General features: G+C 36.7%; 1 protein-coding gene across 5 annotated transcripts in view; it reads left to right on the top strand.

The window, feature by feature from the left end:
* The first annotated feature begins 9,208 nt into the window (after positions 1 to 9,208).
* The window catches only part of HGF (hepatocyte growth factor), a 79,679-nt gene continuing 68,096 nt past the window's right edge, over positions 9,209 to 20,791 (top strand). Inside the window, exons 1-3 of one of the 5 annotated variants that reach the window (XM_019814912.2) lie at positions 9,209 to 9,349; positions 9,583 to 9,738; positions 16,386 to 16,551. In XM_019814912.2, the coding sequence (XP_019670471.1) occupies positions 9,657 to 9,738; positions 16,386 to 16,551 (248 nt within the window). In that variant the 5' untranslated portion in view covers positions 9,209 to 9,349; positions 9,583 to 9,656. 5 annotated transcript variants of the gene reach the window in all.

Genomic DNA, 20,791 nt, shown 5'->3' with positions numbered 1-20,791 from the left:
CAGCCCAGAGCCCGACGTGGGGCTTGAACTCACGGACTGCAAGATCATGACCTGAGCTGAAGTCGGACACTTAACCGACTGAGCCACCCAGGCGCCCCGATACTCAATCTTTAAAAAAAATATTTTTTTAATGTTTTACTTGTTTTTGAGGGGGGGAGGGCCAGAGAAAGGGAGACATAGAATCCAAAACAGGCTCCAGGCTCTGAACTGTCAGCACAGAGCCTGATGTGGGGCTTGAACCCATGAACCATGAGATCATGATCTGAGCCAGTCAGTCGCTTAACTGACTGAGCCACCCAGGTGCCCTGATACTCAAACTTTTTAACTGATTTAATGGAACAAAACATAAACACTATTAATTTCTGTATGCTATATTTCAGTTAAGTAACTTCAAGAAAATTATTTTAATGACATGAGTCCACACAAGAATCCAATGCAAAGTTGATCATGCCCCAAATTTTATATTTTAAATATCAGAATTTTTTACTTAAATGTAATTTTTCAATAGCAATATTTTATCACATGGAATTCTGTGGTTTTTCTGCTTCTCTAGATTAGTTAATACACAGATGCAGCTGGTAAATTTAAATTCATATTTAGTGTCACTGAAAATGTATTGTAAAATAATAACAAAATATTAGATTAAATAACTGTTAAACACTAGGGGTTTCCTAATACCATTATGCCAAGAGTATATCTTCACTTTGCCATTCAATTTAGGTATTTTCTGTTGAGATATTAAGTGACCAAAAGAGTATCTTAAATATTTCAGTACCAATAAGGATAATAATAACTAAAATTATATTGGGTTCCTAAATATTTCCCACGTGCTTTGTATGACTATTAATCAATCATTTCTGTAATTAATAATTATAAAATAAATATAATTATTGACCACTGTCACACCCTTGTTATAATTATTTTGCAGATGAGTAAAGTAAATTACTTGTCCAGGTTTTCTCAGTTAGTAATGGTATAATTAGGGCTTGAACAAGTTGGTTTTGACTTTATCGCTTTGCATGCATTAGGAAAATTAAATAAAGTCATAACCAGATGTGTTATATCATAGGGCATTAAAGCTATGTATTGTACAAAAATCCTGAATGAAAAATTAAGCAAGACACTATGTTTTCTTCTGATAAGTAACTCTTAGGATGCTGAGTAATCCACAAGGCTTATAGCACTTTGGGGAGCTGGAAATTTATTTCTGAGGAAAAGGGAAAGAAAACTTGGAAAAAATATTAGTACGCCTTTAAACATAAGAAATGCTAGAATGAATATATTATCTTGGGGCTAGACAGAGATAGCTAAAGAAAATATTTTATTTACTTTTAAGAGAAGGCTGTAACCACTCTTATTCATATAAACAAACAAACAAATACACTAACCATGCAAAAGAGACTCAGAAAACTCTATGACATTTTTTTCTTTTATCCGGACAAATAAAAAGTAAGTTTAAGATAGTTATAATCTGGTGTTCTTCATTGTGGGTGTTCTGCTAAATGTCATCACCTAGTCAATATATGAGGCATAATTCTGTTTTAGAGTCGCAGGGTGAGAACATTTTGTTCATTTTAGAGTTCATTTTTCTCTCTTTATTCAGAATTAGATTGAAACATTGAACAACATACTTCATCTGTCCTTTAAGCTTGGCAATTTCCATAACTTTGCTATTTTTTCCCTAACATTATTGTGAATTATAAAAGCATACAAATATAGCAAGATTAATTAAGGAATACAGACGGTTTCAGGAACCATGAATTTGCGTCTTCATATTCAATACTACATGGCTAGAGAACAGTGATGTTTCTGATGGATTTGATAATCCCTTGGCTCTATAAGTCTCCAGGAATCCAATGAGTGCAAATACTCCCAAACTCGAGAGGTAAGAAGTCAGCCAAAGACCCTACCACTCACAATGAGGAGTCCCAGGCTTTAGATTAAGAATTTAAGTATAAGATTAAAAAAAAAAAAACCCTAAACCATACTGCCTTTTAAACAAACTAGATCATTTAAACAAACTAGTTTTAAACCAACTTAGTCATTTAAAAAAATCCCCCAGGTTCTTATGTTACATGGGGCCATGCTATCATGGCAGTAAGTAGCATTTTAAGTAATTCATGAGTAGGGCCAATAGACCAGATGATATATAATGTCGTATGTTATAAAGACCCCCCCCCCCCATACACATATACAGGCTTACACATTCACACAAAAGCAGTGCTCCACCAGGTGAAGCCTTTTTCTCTCAAGTCTGAAATGTAATTCCTGGTGTTGAGTGCCATCTGGTAAATGGAGTTGCCCTCAGATATCCCCAAGACCACAATAAACATGCAACATGTACATATAATAAAAGGGAAACCTCAATTTTATTGTGTGGCTTTTAAGATGCTAAATAAATGGATTAAACAGTTGCTTTGAAAAGTACCTTATTGTGAATATTCCTTTTTTCTTACACTAATGATTTTATCCTTGTTGGATTCTCAACTCAGAAAAAAGCAATCGATTCCCCAAGTTCATACATTTTACTAATATGCCAGTGTCCAACACGCCAGGTGTGGAATGCTTAAGCTTTATAAGTTTGGGGGCACTGCAGATTTAACAAAGCAGCCAACACCTGGAAATACATAAAAGCTGGCCTCTAAGCACAAGGTGATGAGTGTTAGTTAACTAGGCCCCCTGGATTCAGAGAAAGGCCCCTCATGGCTCAGAAAAGAAAACTAAAAAGGCAGCATCACAGAGTTTAGTTTTAGCTCAGATTTCCTGGTGTTCTCAAGGCCTGTCTTCTCTATTCCCAAAAGTCAAGACACAGCTTTAGTTATGACTATCCTTTTGATTTTTGGATAATTTATTTTAATCTGTACCACACTATTGCCTTATAGAGACATTGATGAACTACATGGAGAAAAATGCTGATCTCTGCATAAGTGTATATGATATATTTCTAGAGAAAAGATAACCCCGCTTTTTAACTCACTTGACAATTCCTACCTTGTGATGAGGCACTTTAACTATTACTGTCACTTTCCTGGATGTTGCTTTGTGGTCTCACCACAAACTCTGCAACAGATTTCCTGGGAGTGTGGCAAAAGTCATGCATGAGTGAGTGGCTGAGTCTATGATTTGATTGAGTAAACATTAGAGTCTTGTTGAATTTAAAAAACTAAAGAAAAAACTTTACATTATGCCTATAATGTGTCCTAAAGTCCTGTCTATTGTTTTCAATTAGGTCATTTTTTTTTATGTTATAGGCAAAGACTTGCCACAGTCTCAGGACCCTATGTTGGAAAGTACAGATTGTATCCAATTCCATGGAAGACAGATGTTTTGTTAAAAATACCTATTTTACTAAGATTTTTCTCTTGACCAATTTTTCTGTGCTTGTGTCTATACTTACTCTTCAAACAATGAGCTGTCTTCAGTCATAGTTACTTTATGTTCAAAAGACAGATTAATTGAAATCCTGTTATTCGTGTTCAAACTATGTAAAATGTGAATAGAAAGAAGGGGGAATTTCAAACTAAATGTCACCAATATACAGATTACTCTTCAGTGTTCTCTTTTTATTACATCTTTAACATTGTCTTGCTGTGTTGCTCTTGTTGAGCCTATAATCACATTTAGATGGCATTTATATTAATCATCTTAGACTAGATCAACATTATCTAATAGAATTTTTGGCAATGATGGAAATATTCTATATTTGCATCGTCCGCTAAGAGATCCACTAGCTACACACATTTCTCTATTAAGTACTTGGAACAAAGCTAGTGCAACTTTAAAGTGTAGTTTTAATTTTACTTAATTTAAGTTTGAATTTACATAAGTGCTTTGAGGCTATCATACTGACAGCATGGATGTGGGCTTTGTGGGACCATTGCACTCACTCTTGAACAGTTTTTTCAAATGAATATGCCACCATACCTGTTTGTTTCATTTTTTCTTTTTTTTGATTCTGTTTTATGTATTTAAAAACACTATTTACCTGAGGGCACCTGGGTGTCTCAGTCACGTAAGCGTCTGATTCTTGATGCCAGCTCAGGTCATGATCTCACAGGTTGTGAGTCCCAGCCTGCAGAGCCTGCTTGGGATTCTGTCTCATCTTCACTATGCCCCTCCCCCTGCTCGTTTCTCTCTCTCTCTGTCTTTCTCTCTCTGTCTCACCCTCTCCCTCCCTCCCTCTCTCAAAATAAATAAACAAAAAATTAAAAAAAAAACCTGTTATTTATATGATCCAAAGTGTTAGTTGAACCACCGTTCACTGCTAGACATTAGATACACTTTTACTTATTTATTTATTTATTTATTTAAACTTGTTTTATTTTTTATTTTTTTTTAAGTTTATATCTAAATTAGTTAGCATATAGTGCAACAATGATTTCAGGAGTAGATTCCTTAGTGCCCCTTACCCATTTAGCCCGTTCTCCCTCCCATAACCCCTCCTGTAACCCTCAGTTTGTTCTCCATATTTCTGAGTCTCTTATGTTTTGTCTCCCTCCCTGTTTTTATATTACTTTTGTTTCCCTTCCCTTATGTTCATCTGTTTTGTCTCTTAAAGTCCTTGTATGAGTGAAGTCATATGATTTTTGTCTTTCTCTGACTAATTTCACTTAGCATAATACCCTCCAGCCCCATCCACATAGTTGCAAATGGTGAGATTTCATTATTTTTGATTGCTGAGTAATACTCCATTATATATATATATATGTATATATACATATATATATATATATATATATATATATATATATATATATATATGCACACCACATCTTCTTTATCCATTCCTCCATTGATGGACATTTGGGCTCTTTCCATACTTTGGCTATTGTTGATAGTGCTGCTATAAACATGGGGGTGCATGTGTCCCTTCGAAACAGCACACCTGTATCCTCTGGATAAATACCTAGTAGTGCAATTGCTAGGTCGTAGGGTAGTTCTATTTTTAGTTTTTTGAGGAAGCTCCATACTGTTTTCCAGAGTGGCTGCACCAGCTTGCATTCCCATAAACACACTTTTAAATTCTGTTTTCTGAACATCAATTACCCAATAACAATTTTCTATCCTTGGAATATATATTTCTTCTTCATTAGGAGCTCCTATTAAAGAAACCTGTGTCTGAGTCCATTTGGGCTGCTACAACAAAATGCTACAGAATGGGCGGCATACAAACAAAAGAAATTTATTTCCTACAGTTCTGGATGTTCAAGTTCGAGATCAGGGCACCAGTGGATTCAGTCTGGTGAGGGCCCATTTTCTGGTTCATAGATGGTGCATTGCTGTGTCCTCACATGGTGGAAGAGGCAAGGGGGGAGTCCCCTTTCTGGGGACTCTTTTTACAGACACTAATCCCATTCACAAGGGCTCCACCCAAAGCCCCTACCTCCTAATACTATCATCTCTGGGCATTAGGATTTCAGTGTCTGCACTTTAGGGGAACACAGACATTCAGATGATTGCACCTTGGACTTAAGTCAAGGCAAATTAATGTGTTGACCAACATTTTATACACACACCCTGAAATGAGCTATATTATGTAAAGGAAATTAATACAAATTACAGTGAATTTTGCAATATTTCCTACATTAAATGTAGTCAACATGAATTATTCAGTGGTGAGGCCTATAGATGACAAATTACCATTTAGAGGGAGGAACAAATAAGGAAGGAAAGAATGAGAAAATAAGGTTGCATGGGAAAGATAAGCAATACCAAAAATTATGCAGGTGCTTCTTTCTCAGATGTGGAAGGTAAGAATTGTATGATGACCACGAAAGACTTCAGGTAAGTAGAATAATCACATTTTAAAGCTGGGAAGGATGTTGGAAATCTCTCAAGCTAGATTTCTGTCAATGTGGAGACCTGATACCTGGACAGCTGTGGCTTTGAGTCACATTTTATTAACAGTTTAACCTCATGCTAGTTACATATCACCTCCAAATCTCACTTTATTTACCTATAAATCAGTGACCATAAAAATGCATACCTGTTAGATATATATATCTCTTTTTTTTAAGTGTGGGGGGGGGGGTGGCTAAGTGAGATAATACATTTGAGATTTGGCACATAGTGTCCCATTTCTATGGTAGGGAAACTGAGATATGAGTTTAATTAATTTTCTCAATTAGTGACACATTTTATGAGATAGCTGGGATCCGAAGCCACGTATATGACTAAACTGAGTCCACGGGAGCAGAAGCGCTAAACAGAATGACACCACACATGTGCCAGTCACTTAACAAGTTAAATGATGAGTCCAAGAGCACACAACTCATCGGTGGTCTGCAAAGCACAAGGTCATATCAGCTTCTTCCCCATTTAAAAATGTAAACATCACTTGTGCTTAAGAAACATGGGGCTTGTGAAGATAGAATGTTTTAAACTACAGCCTTTTGAAACAGAGAGTACATCAATGTACCTTTTCCCATTCAATCTGTCTAGTGTACATGGTTTATGAGAGACCTTGATCTTAGATTTAAAATGATATTATATTGGCAATGAGTATTCATCCTGTATTTAAGTAATTACACAGACTGTAGCAGTTAAAATATTTTCCTTGCAAGATTCTCTGATTCATCAAAACATTTTCAGATACATTTTGGGGGATTTGTATGAACAGTTTAACACCTAAGGAGTATAAAGGTAATAGCAAGGGATGGGCAAATCATCATTACTATAATTTAGAAAGAACAAAGAGAATGTGTTATCAAGACAAAGTAAAATAATAGCACAATTAATAATTTATTTCATTTGCATATTTGTTTATAGTTTTGGGAGTTTTTAAGGTATTTATATATTGGTTTATTTTGTAGCTTATTATTGAGCATCGTTTATGTGTTCCATCCTGGGCTAACAGTGGTGATTAAAATCTTAAATGAAAGACAGGCGGTTCTTCTCATGGGGCTTACAGAAATTTCTCCATCCTACGGAATGTGACAAACTGTTCAAACCTCACACTTGGATCTTTATTCCTTTGGAATCTTGTGGAAGTTATTTCAGGATAGAAATAGTGTCCTTAAGTTTCCTCAACTATAAAAATGGGAATTATGAGAATCTTTTCTTAATATAAGTTTACTGTAAATTGGGGTGCCTGGGAAGCTCAGCCGGGTAAGCCTCCGACTCTTGATTTCAGCTCAGGTCATGATCTTATTGTTTGGTTCATGAGATTGAGTCCCACACTGGGCTCTGCACTGTTAGTGCAGAGCCTGCTTGGGATTCTGTCTCCCTTGCTCTCTGCCCCTCCCCCGCTTGTGTGTGTGTGTGTGTGTGTGTGTGTGTGTGTGTGTGTGCGCGCGCACAGGTTCTCTCCCTCTCTCTCAAAATAAATAAATAAACTTAAAAAAATTGTAAGTATTAAGACAAATTTTGAAGAGTATTTGTCACAATGCTTAGCATACACTAAAAGTTCATTATATATTAGATACCATTTAACATAGAGAAACCAAATAACTTGTTAAAAGAAAATATAAACGTAATTATAGATAGGTTTAAGCATTTATTGTATTCAGAATTGTGAAAATGTGTGCCCTATTAAACAATTTTATTCAACTTCCTTGTGGTGCCCTAAATCTCCTACCCAGGATGGAGTTTGCTCCAAACCTATAATGATAATTGCAATCATACTTAAGGCCCTGATTCTGCTTTCTCTGAGAGAGAGAGAAAGTAAATACAAAGATCGGTCGCTTTTATTCTTTACCTACACGTATTTATTTATAGAAAAATCTAACTTCTTTAAAAGGAGTTTGAATACTTGTTTACTAAAGCGCAAGAGTTGCTTTCAAGATCATGGTCAGGCAATACACTGAAGTTGAGATTTTCCAAAAAGGTGTATCGCAAAGTAAAAAGGAAAGTAAAATGGATACTTGGGACACTAGAGGGAGGCTACCAAATGACTTTTCAGTTTGCTTGGTTTTGTTTTTATAAGGAGAAAATCATTAAAGAGAAGGAAATGGTAATATAATGTATAGATTGCTCAAAAGTAATTATCTTAATCTCAAGCTTCTCTAGCAATCCTAAACCAAGCGTGTTTTCTGGAGGTGGGAGTGGGCAGAGCTGGAGGAGGAGGGATGAGAGCCATGCAGTAAGGGAAGGCTGTAGTGTGAATGGTTTTAATTTTGCTCACACACACTTCTGTCCAAGCTGTACGCAGCCCCAGGGTCATTTTCACATCACACCCGCTATCTCTTCCTCTGCCCGCAGAGACACTGGTTCCTAGTTGATGCATCTCAGAGATGCATGGGGGCAACTCTTCCCCTGAATCCATCCAAAATAAAGCAAAATAAATCCATCTTGCCCAAAGTAATCTGAGCATCACCTGGAGATGCAAAGACAAATCCTTTCAATAAAATGAGCGTTCTGAGCAATGATCTCACAGATTCTGCAGACATGGGTTCCCCCCACTCCTGCCAATCCACACAAACTCCTTATCTCTCAGTGTAGATTTAGGGAGGCTGGTGGGTGCATTCAGAGGGATGGAACTGGAGAAGAGAGGCACATTAGTTATTTATGAATTAAAACAGATTGAGAATTTCCAGTGAAAGTTAGTCTTAGAAGATATGCGCACCATATAGACATAGATGCATGAGAGTGGCGCACGCCTGTGTGTGTGCGCGCGCGCGCGTGCGTGTGTGTGTGTGTGTGTGTGTGTGTGTGGTATAAGGACACATAGTCCATGCTACATTTATCTGTTGGGGACAGGCAGTAGATAATCCTAATCTCTTAGACATTTTAAGAGAGAGCATGAACACATTTTATCGCCAACCCTCAATCAGACAAGTTTCTTTTATGCACTTCAGGCACATTTGTGGTGATTGCAGAGGTAGTACAGCTTCTGAAAAAAGCAGCCTGCCCTGCGGATATTGGGCAGGGGCAATTTTCTTACCTGACACCGTGGGTGCTTTCATTTTGCTTGTTTATTTTTACCCCACAATACCACACCCTTTTCTTACCTAACTCTTTTTACCTGGGCTGGACCCGCCTGGTTCTGCCTCCTCGCCTGCCTCCCTCCTCTCTGCTCCGTCTCTAACACCCCAAGGAACCTGTGCTAGTGTTTTGAATCCCTAGTTTGCTCTAGCAGTGAAAGTAGACAGATTAGGAGCTAAAGCACATTTGACTGAAAGGCAGCTCTTTGCTTTCTTCTTATGCTGCTTCCCCTTCCTCTTTTCCCAAAGAGACATGTAAACACATGTATTTTCCTGTTTAAATTTAGCGAATTGGTCCTCTGCCTGTCCCTTGATTTAGCTATTGGGCTGAGCCTTGCTCCTCCCTTCCCTACTCGGATAGGAGCCACAGGGATCTGGAGCTCGAGCTTCCAAATTGAGCTGGCCTCAGGCCAGGTGACCTTTTCTTTGTAAGTTTCTTTCCTAAGCAGAGTTGAGGGGGGGCGCGGGGAGCTGGGATCTCTTTGGTGTTGTTGGGGGGGTGGTTAGTGAGGAAAGGAAGGGGGTGGAAGAGAGTAAAGGGCTGTTGTTAAACAGTTTCTTACCGTAAGAGGGAGTTCAGACCTAGATCTTTCCAGTTAATCACACAACAAACTTAGCTCATCGCAATAAAAAGCAGCTCAGAGCCGACTGGTTCTTTTAGGCACTGAGTCGGAACAGGCTTCTCTCAGCCAGGCATCTCCTCCAGTGGGATCCGCCAGCGCGTCCAGCAGCACCATGTGGGTGACCAAACTTCTTCCAGTCCTGCTGCTGCAGCACGTCCTCCTCCACCTCCTTCTGCTTCCCATCCCCTATGCAGGTTAGTCTTCTCTTTTTCTTCTTCATCATTACGATTTTAACTCTCTCCTGCTAACCTTGCCTTTTCTTAACTCTCTCCACCCCATCCCCAGCATCCTTCCTCAGCTCTGTGTGTGGCTTGGGTCCTTTAAACCTCTCCTTATGCTTCCTTTTGATATTCTGTTCCTGTTTGCAAGGCATTTACAATGATAATTAACATCCCCTCAGTGCGCTCCCCCCCACCCCCCAACCCAATCCCAGGGCTCTCTTAGCCTCTTAGCTGTGGACTGTGGGACAGGAATGAAGTGCTAACACTGGCTGGAATTTTGCTGGTTTGGACAAGTTGAAGGCTGAACAGAAGGTCTGGTCTGAAGAGGGGAGAGGGACTGTCAGTACAGCAGGGACTCACTTCTTTCCAGAGGATATTTTTCCATGACGTTCCACCACCCCACGTCACTCAGTCAACATTCAGGGCTACATGAAGACTTTATACAGGTTTTCATTTGAAGAAGGCAGATTAAGCCCTGAGTATATGCATGTTATAAAAATGAAAGAGAAAGCCTGTCTTCTGAGATCTCATTCTGTCTGGGTATGGATGTCTGCCCTTTGAAACTGCAGTGCAAGGGAGGCAAAAATTGTGTGACTCTGATTAAAGCTGCAGAAGGGGTCCTTTCAGCCTCCCATTTTCTCCCCTGAATTTATAGGTTGGGAAGGAATTGCTGGTGAGTTCATACTACCTTCCTGGAAGTGTAGAGATTTCATTTGCCGCTTTGGGAAGTTTTCTGTTGTTATCAGGGCAAGAGGAAACATCTGTATTTGGTCGTATTATCATGGTAGTGGCTGAGATGCCAGAGGGAGAAGGTAGTGAGCACCACGGGTGGGCACAGGGGAATAAAAGAATGGAACAAATGCCCACATGGTAGACATGGCCTTTTCATAACACAAACCAGAGAACTGGCCATATCTTTTGAGATAAGTTAAATATGAAATTTATTGGAACTCTGATCTAGTCTCTGATGTAATGCAAGGGTTGAAAACATCAAGAATTTGCTAACTGACAAGGAAAACCATTCAGCCCACCTGGCTTTCTTCTTCAATCTTGTGAAGTGGTCCTTTTGAGAACAACACTGTGTGGGAAGGGCCGATTTGAAAACATTTAGGTAAGGTTTCTGAAGAGGTGAAAAAGAAGTTAGCTCCATCAAGCACGTTGTCATGCTTGAGGTATGTCATGCTAAAATGAACTCTCAGAAGACACTGCTGATTTCAGGAGGTTTAGGGCACAAATTGAGAGCATGGCTAATATCTTGAGGGCTTTCATTTTTAAAGATTCAAACGTTGATGGTCTGAAGTACAATATGGTTACCTGAAATCATCTGTGCTAATGTGAGGGAAACACAATGTGGAAAACCCAAACAGTAGATCAACCATAGACAATGTCTATTTGTTTTTGGCATGCATTACGGAGTTTTGGCAGGAGATACACATTCGTAATGATGTTTCACTTTGGCTAATGTTGAAATGACTGCGTTTCCTGAGTATAGGGAGAATGCAGCCCCAGAGTGTGCTGGCAGGCAAGGAGAGGACAATTGGGGATTACAGATATGCTGTGAATAATTCCTGAAGTGGATAATGCTAAAATTGTCATCAAAAGAGGGTCTGGCTTGGTTTGGGTGGTAAGTTTATTTTGATAGTTTTTTTTTTTTTATGACATTCTCCAAACTGGAGAATATGGACAGTCCTCTTAGAACATACCAAGAAAGTTGGTCCTTTTTTATATCATCTCACATTGAACATTTAGGGCTTTTATTGTTAATTGCTTTTGTTATGCTCTTAGATTTATCCCATGAGTCTATATTTGCACATATTGTAAAATAATACAATGTGAGAATGAAAGTGGATACTATAATGAGGTGACTATCAATCATGAGCAGGACGTGTTAAGGAGATACTTTATTGAAAAGTTTCTTAAGAAATATGCAATATAGTGACCCCGGCCATCTTTATAGGAGTTGGTCTACATAGAATTACGCTCTATATGCTTCTACCTACACTGGAAACTAATATCCAGTACCCTGTAACAAAAGAAGCACTAAATAAGCACTTGATGTCCAGGAACCTGTGAGAGATATAAAGATGAACAAATGTGAAAGAAACCCACATTTGTTGAGCAACTGTTATGGGCCAAGCTCTAAAAGAACTTATTTAATTCTGATAAGATTGGCATTATTCTGCTCATCTTACATGGGGCACCCGATTTTAAAGACTTTAGTTATCTTTTCATAGTAAAGGGATAGAGCTGAGATTCTGACTCAAATCTATGAGAATGAAGTATGTGCTGTTTTTTTTCTTTTATTTATACTGAAGCCAGAAGCCGTGAAATTAACTGAAATTGCCTTTTAAAAATCCATTTTGCTAAGTAATGTAAGAAAAACTCTGTGTTAGGAACACTATTATAGTATGACTGAGAGTTCATTTCTAGTATAAGAAGTTTGGGGAAAATGTGGTATCCAGGTTGAGTATGAAAAGATGGATGGTAGTATGATCGGTACCTAAGTCAGGGGAACGCAGAATGACCAAAGGTGAGAAAGTATGAGCACAAGTAAGCATGTGGGATTGGTGTACCTGAGTACCAAGAGGGAGTACCATGGCCTGTGATTAGAAACTAAAATAAGGTCGTATGCACAAACATGAATGGTGTGCCAAAGTATTCTGAACATCATGGGTAGCAGTTGGAAATTTTGGAGTTGACAAGATACCTGACTTAAATTGTACTTCAGTGTGGGTGTTTTGGTTGCTGCGTGGAGAAACAGTTGTTGGATGAAATAGGGAGGAGACCAGACGGAGGCTTCTATGACAATGACAATGACCAAGGAAGCCGAACGAAGGTGAAGAAGGGAGGCCCTGAATCTCACCTTGACTATTGCTCCATTTTCTTTGCAAGAGATTATTTTGCTGCTTCTCAAATACCAACTGTGAAATCCAAGTCCTTAGACAACAGCAATGAAAATGAAAATGTGGACTAGTATTTATGATTCTTGTCTTTGGGAAGTTTAAAGTCTCCAGTCACTACCGTTCCCTCCATTAATTATTTGTGTACTTTCATCTTAACATCTTGCCACTTCAAGCTGTTAATCACTAATCATGTGGGTAGGTTTCTCAGAATATGTGGAGCCAGATTCCTGCTTCTTTCCACACCCTGCAAATCCTTTCCTTGCATGATTTTCCTTTGAAGTCAATGGTTAGACCATACAGAGAAGAAAATATATGAGGTACTGAGAGAAATGAGTGTGAGGCCACGGACCAGAGGGAGAAATGTGTCTTTCTTCAAGCACCTTGATACATTTGACCCTACTTTCTGTTTGTAGGTTTTCACTAAGATCCTAATGATTTCAATTCTAAAATAGGGATTTCAGGTTCTTCAAGAAATATAGCTTCCAGAATGTTTTCCTATACTAGGAGAAGAGGAGAAAGGAGTTGTAATTTAAAGTACAAGAAAGCATGACAAAATTGCAGTGATCTCTCACCCTTTGATTTCATTTCAATATTTTGTTTATAAACTTCAACTAATAGTTATGCAGAAAAAATAGTAGAGAAAAATCTGATCCAAAGATATTTTCTTTGAGTTTCTTCCCACATTAAGCTGGTCTTTTAACTGTTTTCAGTAAAACAAGCATCAGTTGCTAATACATATGGAAGAAAAAGTTGAAACTATTTTCAGCAAAGGAGTTTTATTTTCACATTCTGTTTCTGAACGACTTCTGTTTTGAGTTTTTCTTTTATTGAAGAAGAAATTAGCTTTATAGATGCCTGGATTACATGATACACAGCTAGCTTAAACTTCACATTTTATAGTAATTTGTTACTGACCTAGTAGAAATGACTAAATTATAAGGGAAAGCTTCCAAATCATGAGAAACAAATGGTGAAAGGGAATCCTGACACCTGGCTCCCCTTGCCTTTGATAAGCTCTGTAGCCCCAGACAAGTTTTTCACACCTGTCTATTATCTAGTAAAGGAAAATCGTAGATTTGTTTGCTCTTCTGAATGCTTTTTGATCTTTAGATGAAAGGTGGTGATGGAAAAACTTATCAGCAAGCAAGAGTTAGGCTACTTTTGTGAGACACAGTCACACATTAACACATTTCAATAGGACAACTGAGGATCTGTAGAATTAAACACAAACGATAATCCCACAGAGACCTCTTTCTTCAATACTTGCCTTCATATTGCATGGTATTGAGAAAAGAAACTGGGGCATTGACAAGGGGTCCTCTTTTATTTGATAAATAGTAAAATGCATATCTTAATTTAATGTTTGCCTTCACTTCTAAAATTTAGCTTTATGCTCTTCTCTCACACCTAGACATGTATAATGAACACATGCATGAGGCCAATTTTAATTCTGTATTGTTAGTTAACTGAATTTATTTGACATAGATATGACAAACATATATGTGTGTACATACACACACATGCGCGTGTGTGCACACACATATACATAGTATATGTGCACATTTCCTTTTAACCAACAGTTTTATTTACTGGATTTTCAGCCTCGTTAACTACTATTTTTTCTAAGAAATACTCATATGTATATAGGAAATCAGATGATTATTATTCTGTGAAACATTTCATAGCACCTAAGAAATAGTGCACTATGGTCAAAGCAAGAAATTCTTAATGTAGAAATGTATCTCCCATTAACATGGTCTTGTGGCAGAAACCAAAATGTGAAAAGAATTATACCACTTCTTTGCTTGGGAGAATAACAATTTCTTCTCTATGCCAGAAATTAAAGAATGGAATTTCAAAAACAAAGCTAAAACTTTGCATATTAATAACATTTTTAATCCAAATTAACTTCCAAATATTTACTTAATAATTAAATAGCTTCAAATATAACATAACTTGCATTTTGTAGATTGAGTAATTGGTATATTAGCATTTCAGGTAATTAAACAAAGTCATTTGGCAAGTCAGTAAGAATGCCAGAATTATCATCTGTCTGCCAACGTTATGCAAGGCATTTGGTCCACACTCAATAAATAACATGTTGATAGATTATTTGGTTGATTGAATTTCTATGTTAAAATGTCATTTAAATTATATCTGTTGTACCATAGCCATTCCATCTTGTAGGACAAAGAAAAGTTGAAAATGAAAACATTATTACAGAAATTAGTACCAGTCTTTTGGGGATTGTGTTCTGGAGTTTTACAGAGAACCAGAAATTTAGAGGACTTCATGTTTTCTCTTATTTATTGTGGACTTCAGGTTAGGATAGACATTAATGAATAGCATCTGCATGTTTAATAAACCAACTGGAGCCAGTGGTTGCTGGCAAATTTGAGAGTATGATGCCATTGTTTGTACCTCACTCTGCTAGCCATATTTCCAAATTTTCTGCACAAAAATTGTACCCCCTTTTCTTGGCATATTTCACCACATATAAAGAGCAGGAATGCATTTCCTGTCTTACCATCCAAATTTCTTCTCTACTGATAGCCCTAAACCAGATCTTCAAAAAATATTTGTAAGCCATATTTCTACATACTTTCTTATAATTCTTTTAAAAAAGATGGCATCATGAGTGTTTAAGAATGGGGGTTCTGAAGCTAGGCGGTTGAGTTTCAAATGAGTTTTGCTTAAGGGGCAATTAATTTTTCGCTGTGTCTCAGTATCTTCATCTTAAGAATGAATATATTATTACCGCTTTTGTTACAAGGATGTTCAAAAGAACTGGCAGGCAGAAGAGAGGCATAATCATGCCTCTCCTTAATACACAATAGGTGCAGTCTCTTAGACATTTTCATCCTCATTGTGAAGACGGCGACCATCGTTAGAAACTAGGTAACTTTGGGCAAGTTGAGAATAAAGAAGTAAGCGCTTGATACTCTGAAGTTATCTACAAGATGAAGTCTTTTAGGATGTTTTAGTTCTGTTTTTCATGTTTTTAATAGGAGGCTTCATGCTATCTAGGGGCTTTGGAGAATACTTTCATGAAGAAAAATGATATTGCTACATTAAAGGATGATGTTTTACACACATTTGATTTATAGTAGTTGGCTTGATTTCAAGACAATTCAGTGATACTAAGAAATAGTGCCTCAAAGCACAGAAAACACTTATGTAGGAAACGAGAAGGGCTAAACTTGAGTAATATGAAATACTTCAAAGAGAGTCAGAAGAATTTATCCACTGTGCCATTTTCTAGTGAGAAGTTGCTCACATGTAATTGAGTTGGCTTATCTAATTAATACTATAACTTACATAAGGGCCAACTGTAGAAGGAAATGACAAATTTAATTATAGAGCATGATATGATAAGCCCGGGCATTTGCTTACATACTGTTTGGAGAATATCATGTCATTTATTTCTTTAGAGTGAACTCTGTCCTAATTTTTAAAACCATATTTCATTTTAAAGAATGTAGATGAGTGACTCTACATGACAAGTTATTTATTCTTCACTGATTACAATATTCCTCTCTTGCTCTTAACTATCTGAGAGTATCAATCCCCACCTCACTTCACCCCCAATCCCTGGAGATCTAGTATGTTGTCAGATAAAATCACTATCTTGTGGATGATCCTTAAGGACATTTTTTTTCTATATGAGCCTTAAAAGCTTTTCCTCCATTTTTTAAAAAAAATTATTATTATTAATAGAAGGACAGAAGAAAAGAAGAAACACACTTCATGAATTCAAAAAGTCAGCAAAGACTACTCTAATTAAAGAAGACCCATTACTGAAGATAAAAACAAAAAAAATGAACACTGCAGACCAATGTGCCAATAGATGTATTAGGAATAAAGGACTTCCATTCACTTGCAAGTAAGTTGCTTCATTTTGTTCTTAGGATAACTTTCCAAATACAGCATCTACTAATTATCACCATGGTTCCCCCATTTTTTGGATTCATGTAATTTGCCCTTAAAAGTATAAGTTTGACTTGAGTTTTCACTCATTATAACAGGAGATCTTGCTCCCAGTTGATGGAAATGTGAGTAAGGGAGAGCACATAAACTGATATCATTTAGAATCCACAGTGCCTCTGGTTATGGAATTTGTGTTTTCTCATCTTATGAATAGTTGAACTTTAGAAACTAAAATTCAACTAGATTGCCTTTTATCCAACATTTTAAACTATTCTATTCAGAGTAAACATTTATTTTTTCTTGCAAGAGGAGTGGAGGAATTTTCAGAATATAAGTTGGGCAAGAGCCAGAATTTACTGCAACTTACGTCATTGTCTTAAGGGATTGAAATAAAAGGTGTTGAGAGAATTAGATTAAAAGACTAGAGGGATTGGTGTCAGCAGCAAAGGCTATTCAAAAAGAGTTAGGGGATAGTGATGATGAAGTTTTAGGTGAAAAGTGATGGGGCAATTCAAAGAGGTATGAGGAGATTCCAAAGGCGACTTTTCTTATCTTTTGAAATTCCCTGCCTAACCTCACAGGGAAGAACTCCTTCCTACTTTGCCAGTGAGCCCAAGGATAAAACTCAGGAGTTTCGGGCCATGAAGGAGACAATTGCATCTGAATAATTTTCTGAGTTGCCAGAAGAAAATGCATTTCCCCATTCTTCCACATAAACATCCCAGCCTCTCACTTACTTGACACCCCTTTATTCCCTATCTCATTCTATTTTGACAGGATTGCATGTGGTATCTTGTCAATTTTGAATTCTATTCATGATCATGTTTGGGCAGTGACATGTCCCATGAATACAGATTTTAGTAAAGTCAAGGCAAGTGACCCTACTTTCATCTTGCCTTTTTTTTAGATAAATGAGTGTTTGGCACCTGAGGGAAAGAGTATGGTCAGAGAAGGTCCTCGACAGATGTAGGAAGAGAGACTGTCTCCTTTCTATTCATTTATAACTCCTCTGGAAGTATTTTTCTTGCCAAACTGCCACTTTCTGGGAGAGATTTCCTGGCAAGGGGAGTGGAGAATTGACTTTGCATGTATATTCCTGTGATAATTCTGTTTCTTTCCCTGACTTTCCTGCCTTGGGATTGTATAAAATGAATTAGAGAAAACTACTCTCAATCAATGTCATAGCTGTGTAGATCTACAGTGATGTTCTTTTTGTAATTGAGGAGGTTAGATTTATTGTATTTTCCCCTCACAGGCTTGGGAAGGTGAGTCGAAGGAAATGGGAGAAGTTCATCTCATTATTGATTTTTTAACTCTGAATCTGAAAACACACTTTCCTGAATCCACAAGTAAGGAAGGCATTGTGACCTCTCGATTTTCACATTTTTCACGCCTTATCTCTAATAAACAAAAGAAAAACTTTTCCCTTTGTTTTATTCAAGAGGAACTAAAATGATTTTGCTGCATTAAAGAACACATGTGACCTGATTAAAAATCTTTACATATCCCACATATGAGGTTTCATACTTTCCTACTATATTCTGGTTGAGTTATATTTAGTCTTCAAATTTATGGCAACCTGTGCAGAAAACCACATGTATAAAACCTTTGTACAGCCAAAGTTCCTCTGCCCAGAAATGTGTCATCCTTCTCACTTGTCTATCCCAAATATACATATGTGTTTGGAATCACTAAATATATTAGTTATTCAGAACTGAATGGGCATACTGTGATACTCTGAAATTAGACTCTTAATGATTTAAAGGATTTTTTTGCAGGCTTGTTATATGGACTAGAATCACTGAAAAGCAATGGCAAATATACAAAAATGCTTAGAAAATACCAGTAATACTTTATGAAAGCATCCGTGATTCAACGGGTGCAGGGTGGAACATTCTCAAACACTACCTCCTCTTGAGAAGTTATCAACAATATTGATTTTACAGAGATTGAAGTTCTTTTTTTGCTGGGTAGGAAAGATGACCAGAATGCCTGATTCTAAGCTCCTTGTAAAATTGCTATCCATGACTTGACTCAAGAGAAGAAAATATGAGGCTTTCTTCCTCCATCCATGATTGAGTAACTGGTATTGGGATTGCCTTTCTGACATATATAACGAGAAAACTAGACAAAAAAATCTACATGTATGAAAACCTAAATCTACATGTATGAAAGGAATATGATAATTAAAATAAGGATAAGATAAAGACTCTTAAAGTCAAACTTAAAACAAGATGCTACTCTAGAATCTGACTGTTTGGATCCATTCTATCTGGAGGCATAAAATGAGACAAGGAAACACTTTTCTGAGAGAATATGGCATTAAATGGAATGAGAGAAAAGAGTGAATGGAGACAGCAAGCTGGAAATTCTGATATCCACTTTTTGGATGCAATCACCTGTGTATTCACAGAGGCAAATCTTGCATGTTCCTGATGGGACTCATGAGTCACCTCTAAGGCATTCTCATGTCAAAGCAGTATTATTAATTGATGAGTAGTTATATGTGTGGTATGATTTTGTTTTTTATATATTTTTTTAATTTATTTATTTTTGAGAGACAGAGCACAAGTGGGGGAGGGGCAGAGAGAGAATGAGACACAGAATCCGAAGCAGGCTCCAGGATCTGAGCTGTCACCAGAGAGCCCGATGTGGGGCTTGAACTCACAAACCGTGAAATCATGACCTGAGCCGAAGTCCGACGCTTAACCGACTGAGCCACCCAGGCGCCCCATGATTTTATTTTTTAATGTGAACTCAAGTGGCAAGTTATTGATTCTGTAACTTTAAAATTTGTAGTTAGGTTTTTGTTTAGTTTATATGAGCTCTTTATCTAATTACTATGTGTTCAAAGTCATTTAACATGCCCCTCACCAAGGTGCTGTAATAGAGTAATAGGGAATTTAACATGTAGTGCATAAGCCTACAATCTACCAGATCAAAATTCAAGTCTATCATTAGCCAATTCTCTCGTAAGTTATTCTGCCACCACTGCAAAGATATACTTTCATGATTTGCTCTTAATTACTCTTTCAGCTGTAAGATGTTCTTGTAGGTAGATACTTCAACATATCTTTAAGCACAACATTTATGAATATAAATTTTGGGGTATTTTGGACATAGAATAAATAAAAATAGAGATAATAGATAAAATGTTTCAAATAATTTTATAACATATTTTACATGTTTCATAAAAGTTATTTCCCCTTATTTAAATATTTTAAAAGTTGGCAAATTGCTATGAAATAAATGGCTAATTTGGGGTATCTAAAATTATACGAAAACTATATGTTCTCAAAACATTATATGGATTAGAAGTGAAAAATCCTCATTCTTAGAAATGCTATGTTTCTTTTAATTGGATACTTGTACATGATGACATTGTGATTAGCATGAACATAGTGAGAAAGAGTTTTAGTACCATTTCTTAAAGGAAGGTAAACAGGTCAGAATTCCAACTTCATTTTCTACATTGTAAGACATGGTAGCATTTAATATGTTGAAAATTTTATCGTGCTCTTTACTAAGCTCAGTTAAAGGCTTTGTCTACTTCTCATTTTACTTTAGAAAGACTTTTTTTTAGTCAACAACAAAATCCAATATAATTAGCTGTAGGAATGATAATTGTAGGAGTGACACATTTTAGTAATTTTCTTCAAGACGATATATCAAAAGCATATGTTATGGGTTATTAATAGATTTCTTAAATTAAAAATTCCTAAGTTAGCAAATCTATTTAGGAAACATTGACTTACATAAACAGCTATCCTAATAACAAGATTTTCATAGTTTTAATAAGCTTCCATGCTTTATAACTCATCAAGAAGTTCTATAATATGCAAAATTTTCCAAATATTTGATTTCAGATCCCTTTTGCTAGTAGAATCTCCTGGATGGTGATTTGTCTAATGCATTTTAGGAAATGTCACTTTAGAATGTACTTTACACAACTACAAACTTTGGAAATTAATCACGATATTTTAAATATAATCATTAGTATATAACTATAAACAAAATCTTCCAACTTGTTGTGTAGTTACAAAAAAAAAAAAAGTCTTCAGAAGTAACCCAAGCGTTGTGTTATATATTGATTTGGCTTGTTTAAGTCTTAATTTGTCTAAACATCATTTAGAATAACATGAGAACATTCCAAACAGTATTCTGATATTTAAATGTACATGTATGAAAACTTAATT

This window comes from Felis catus, chromosome A2 (genome assembly GCF_018350175.1).
Source record: "Felis catus isolate Fca126 chromosome A2, F.catus_Fca126_mat1.0, whole genome shotgun sequence".
Taxonomy (NCBI): Eukaryota; Metazoa; Chordata; class Mammalia; order Carnivora; family Felidae; genus Felis; species Felis catus.
This window is presented reverse-complemented; position numbering and strand designations above follow the sequence as displayed.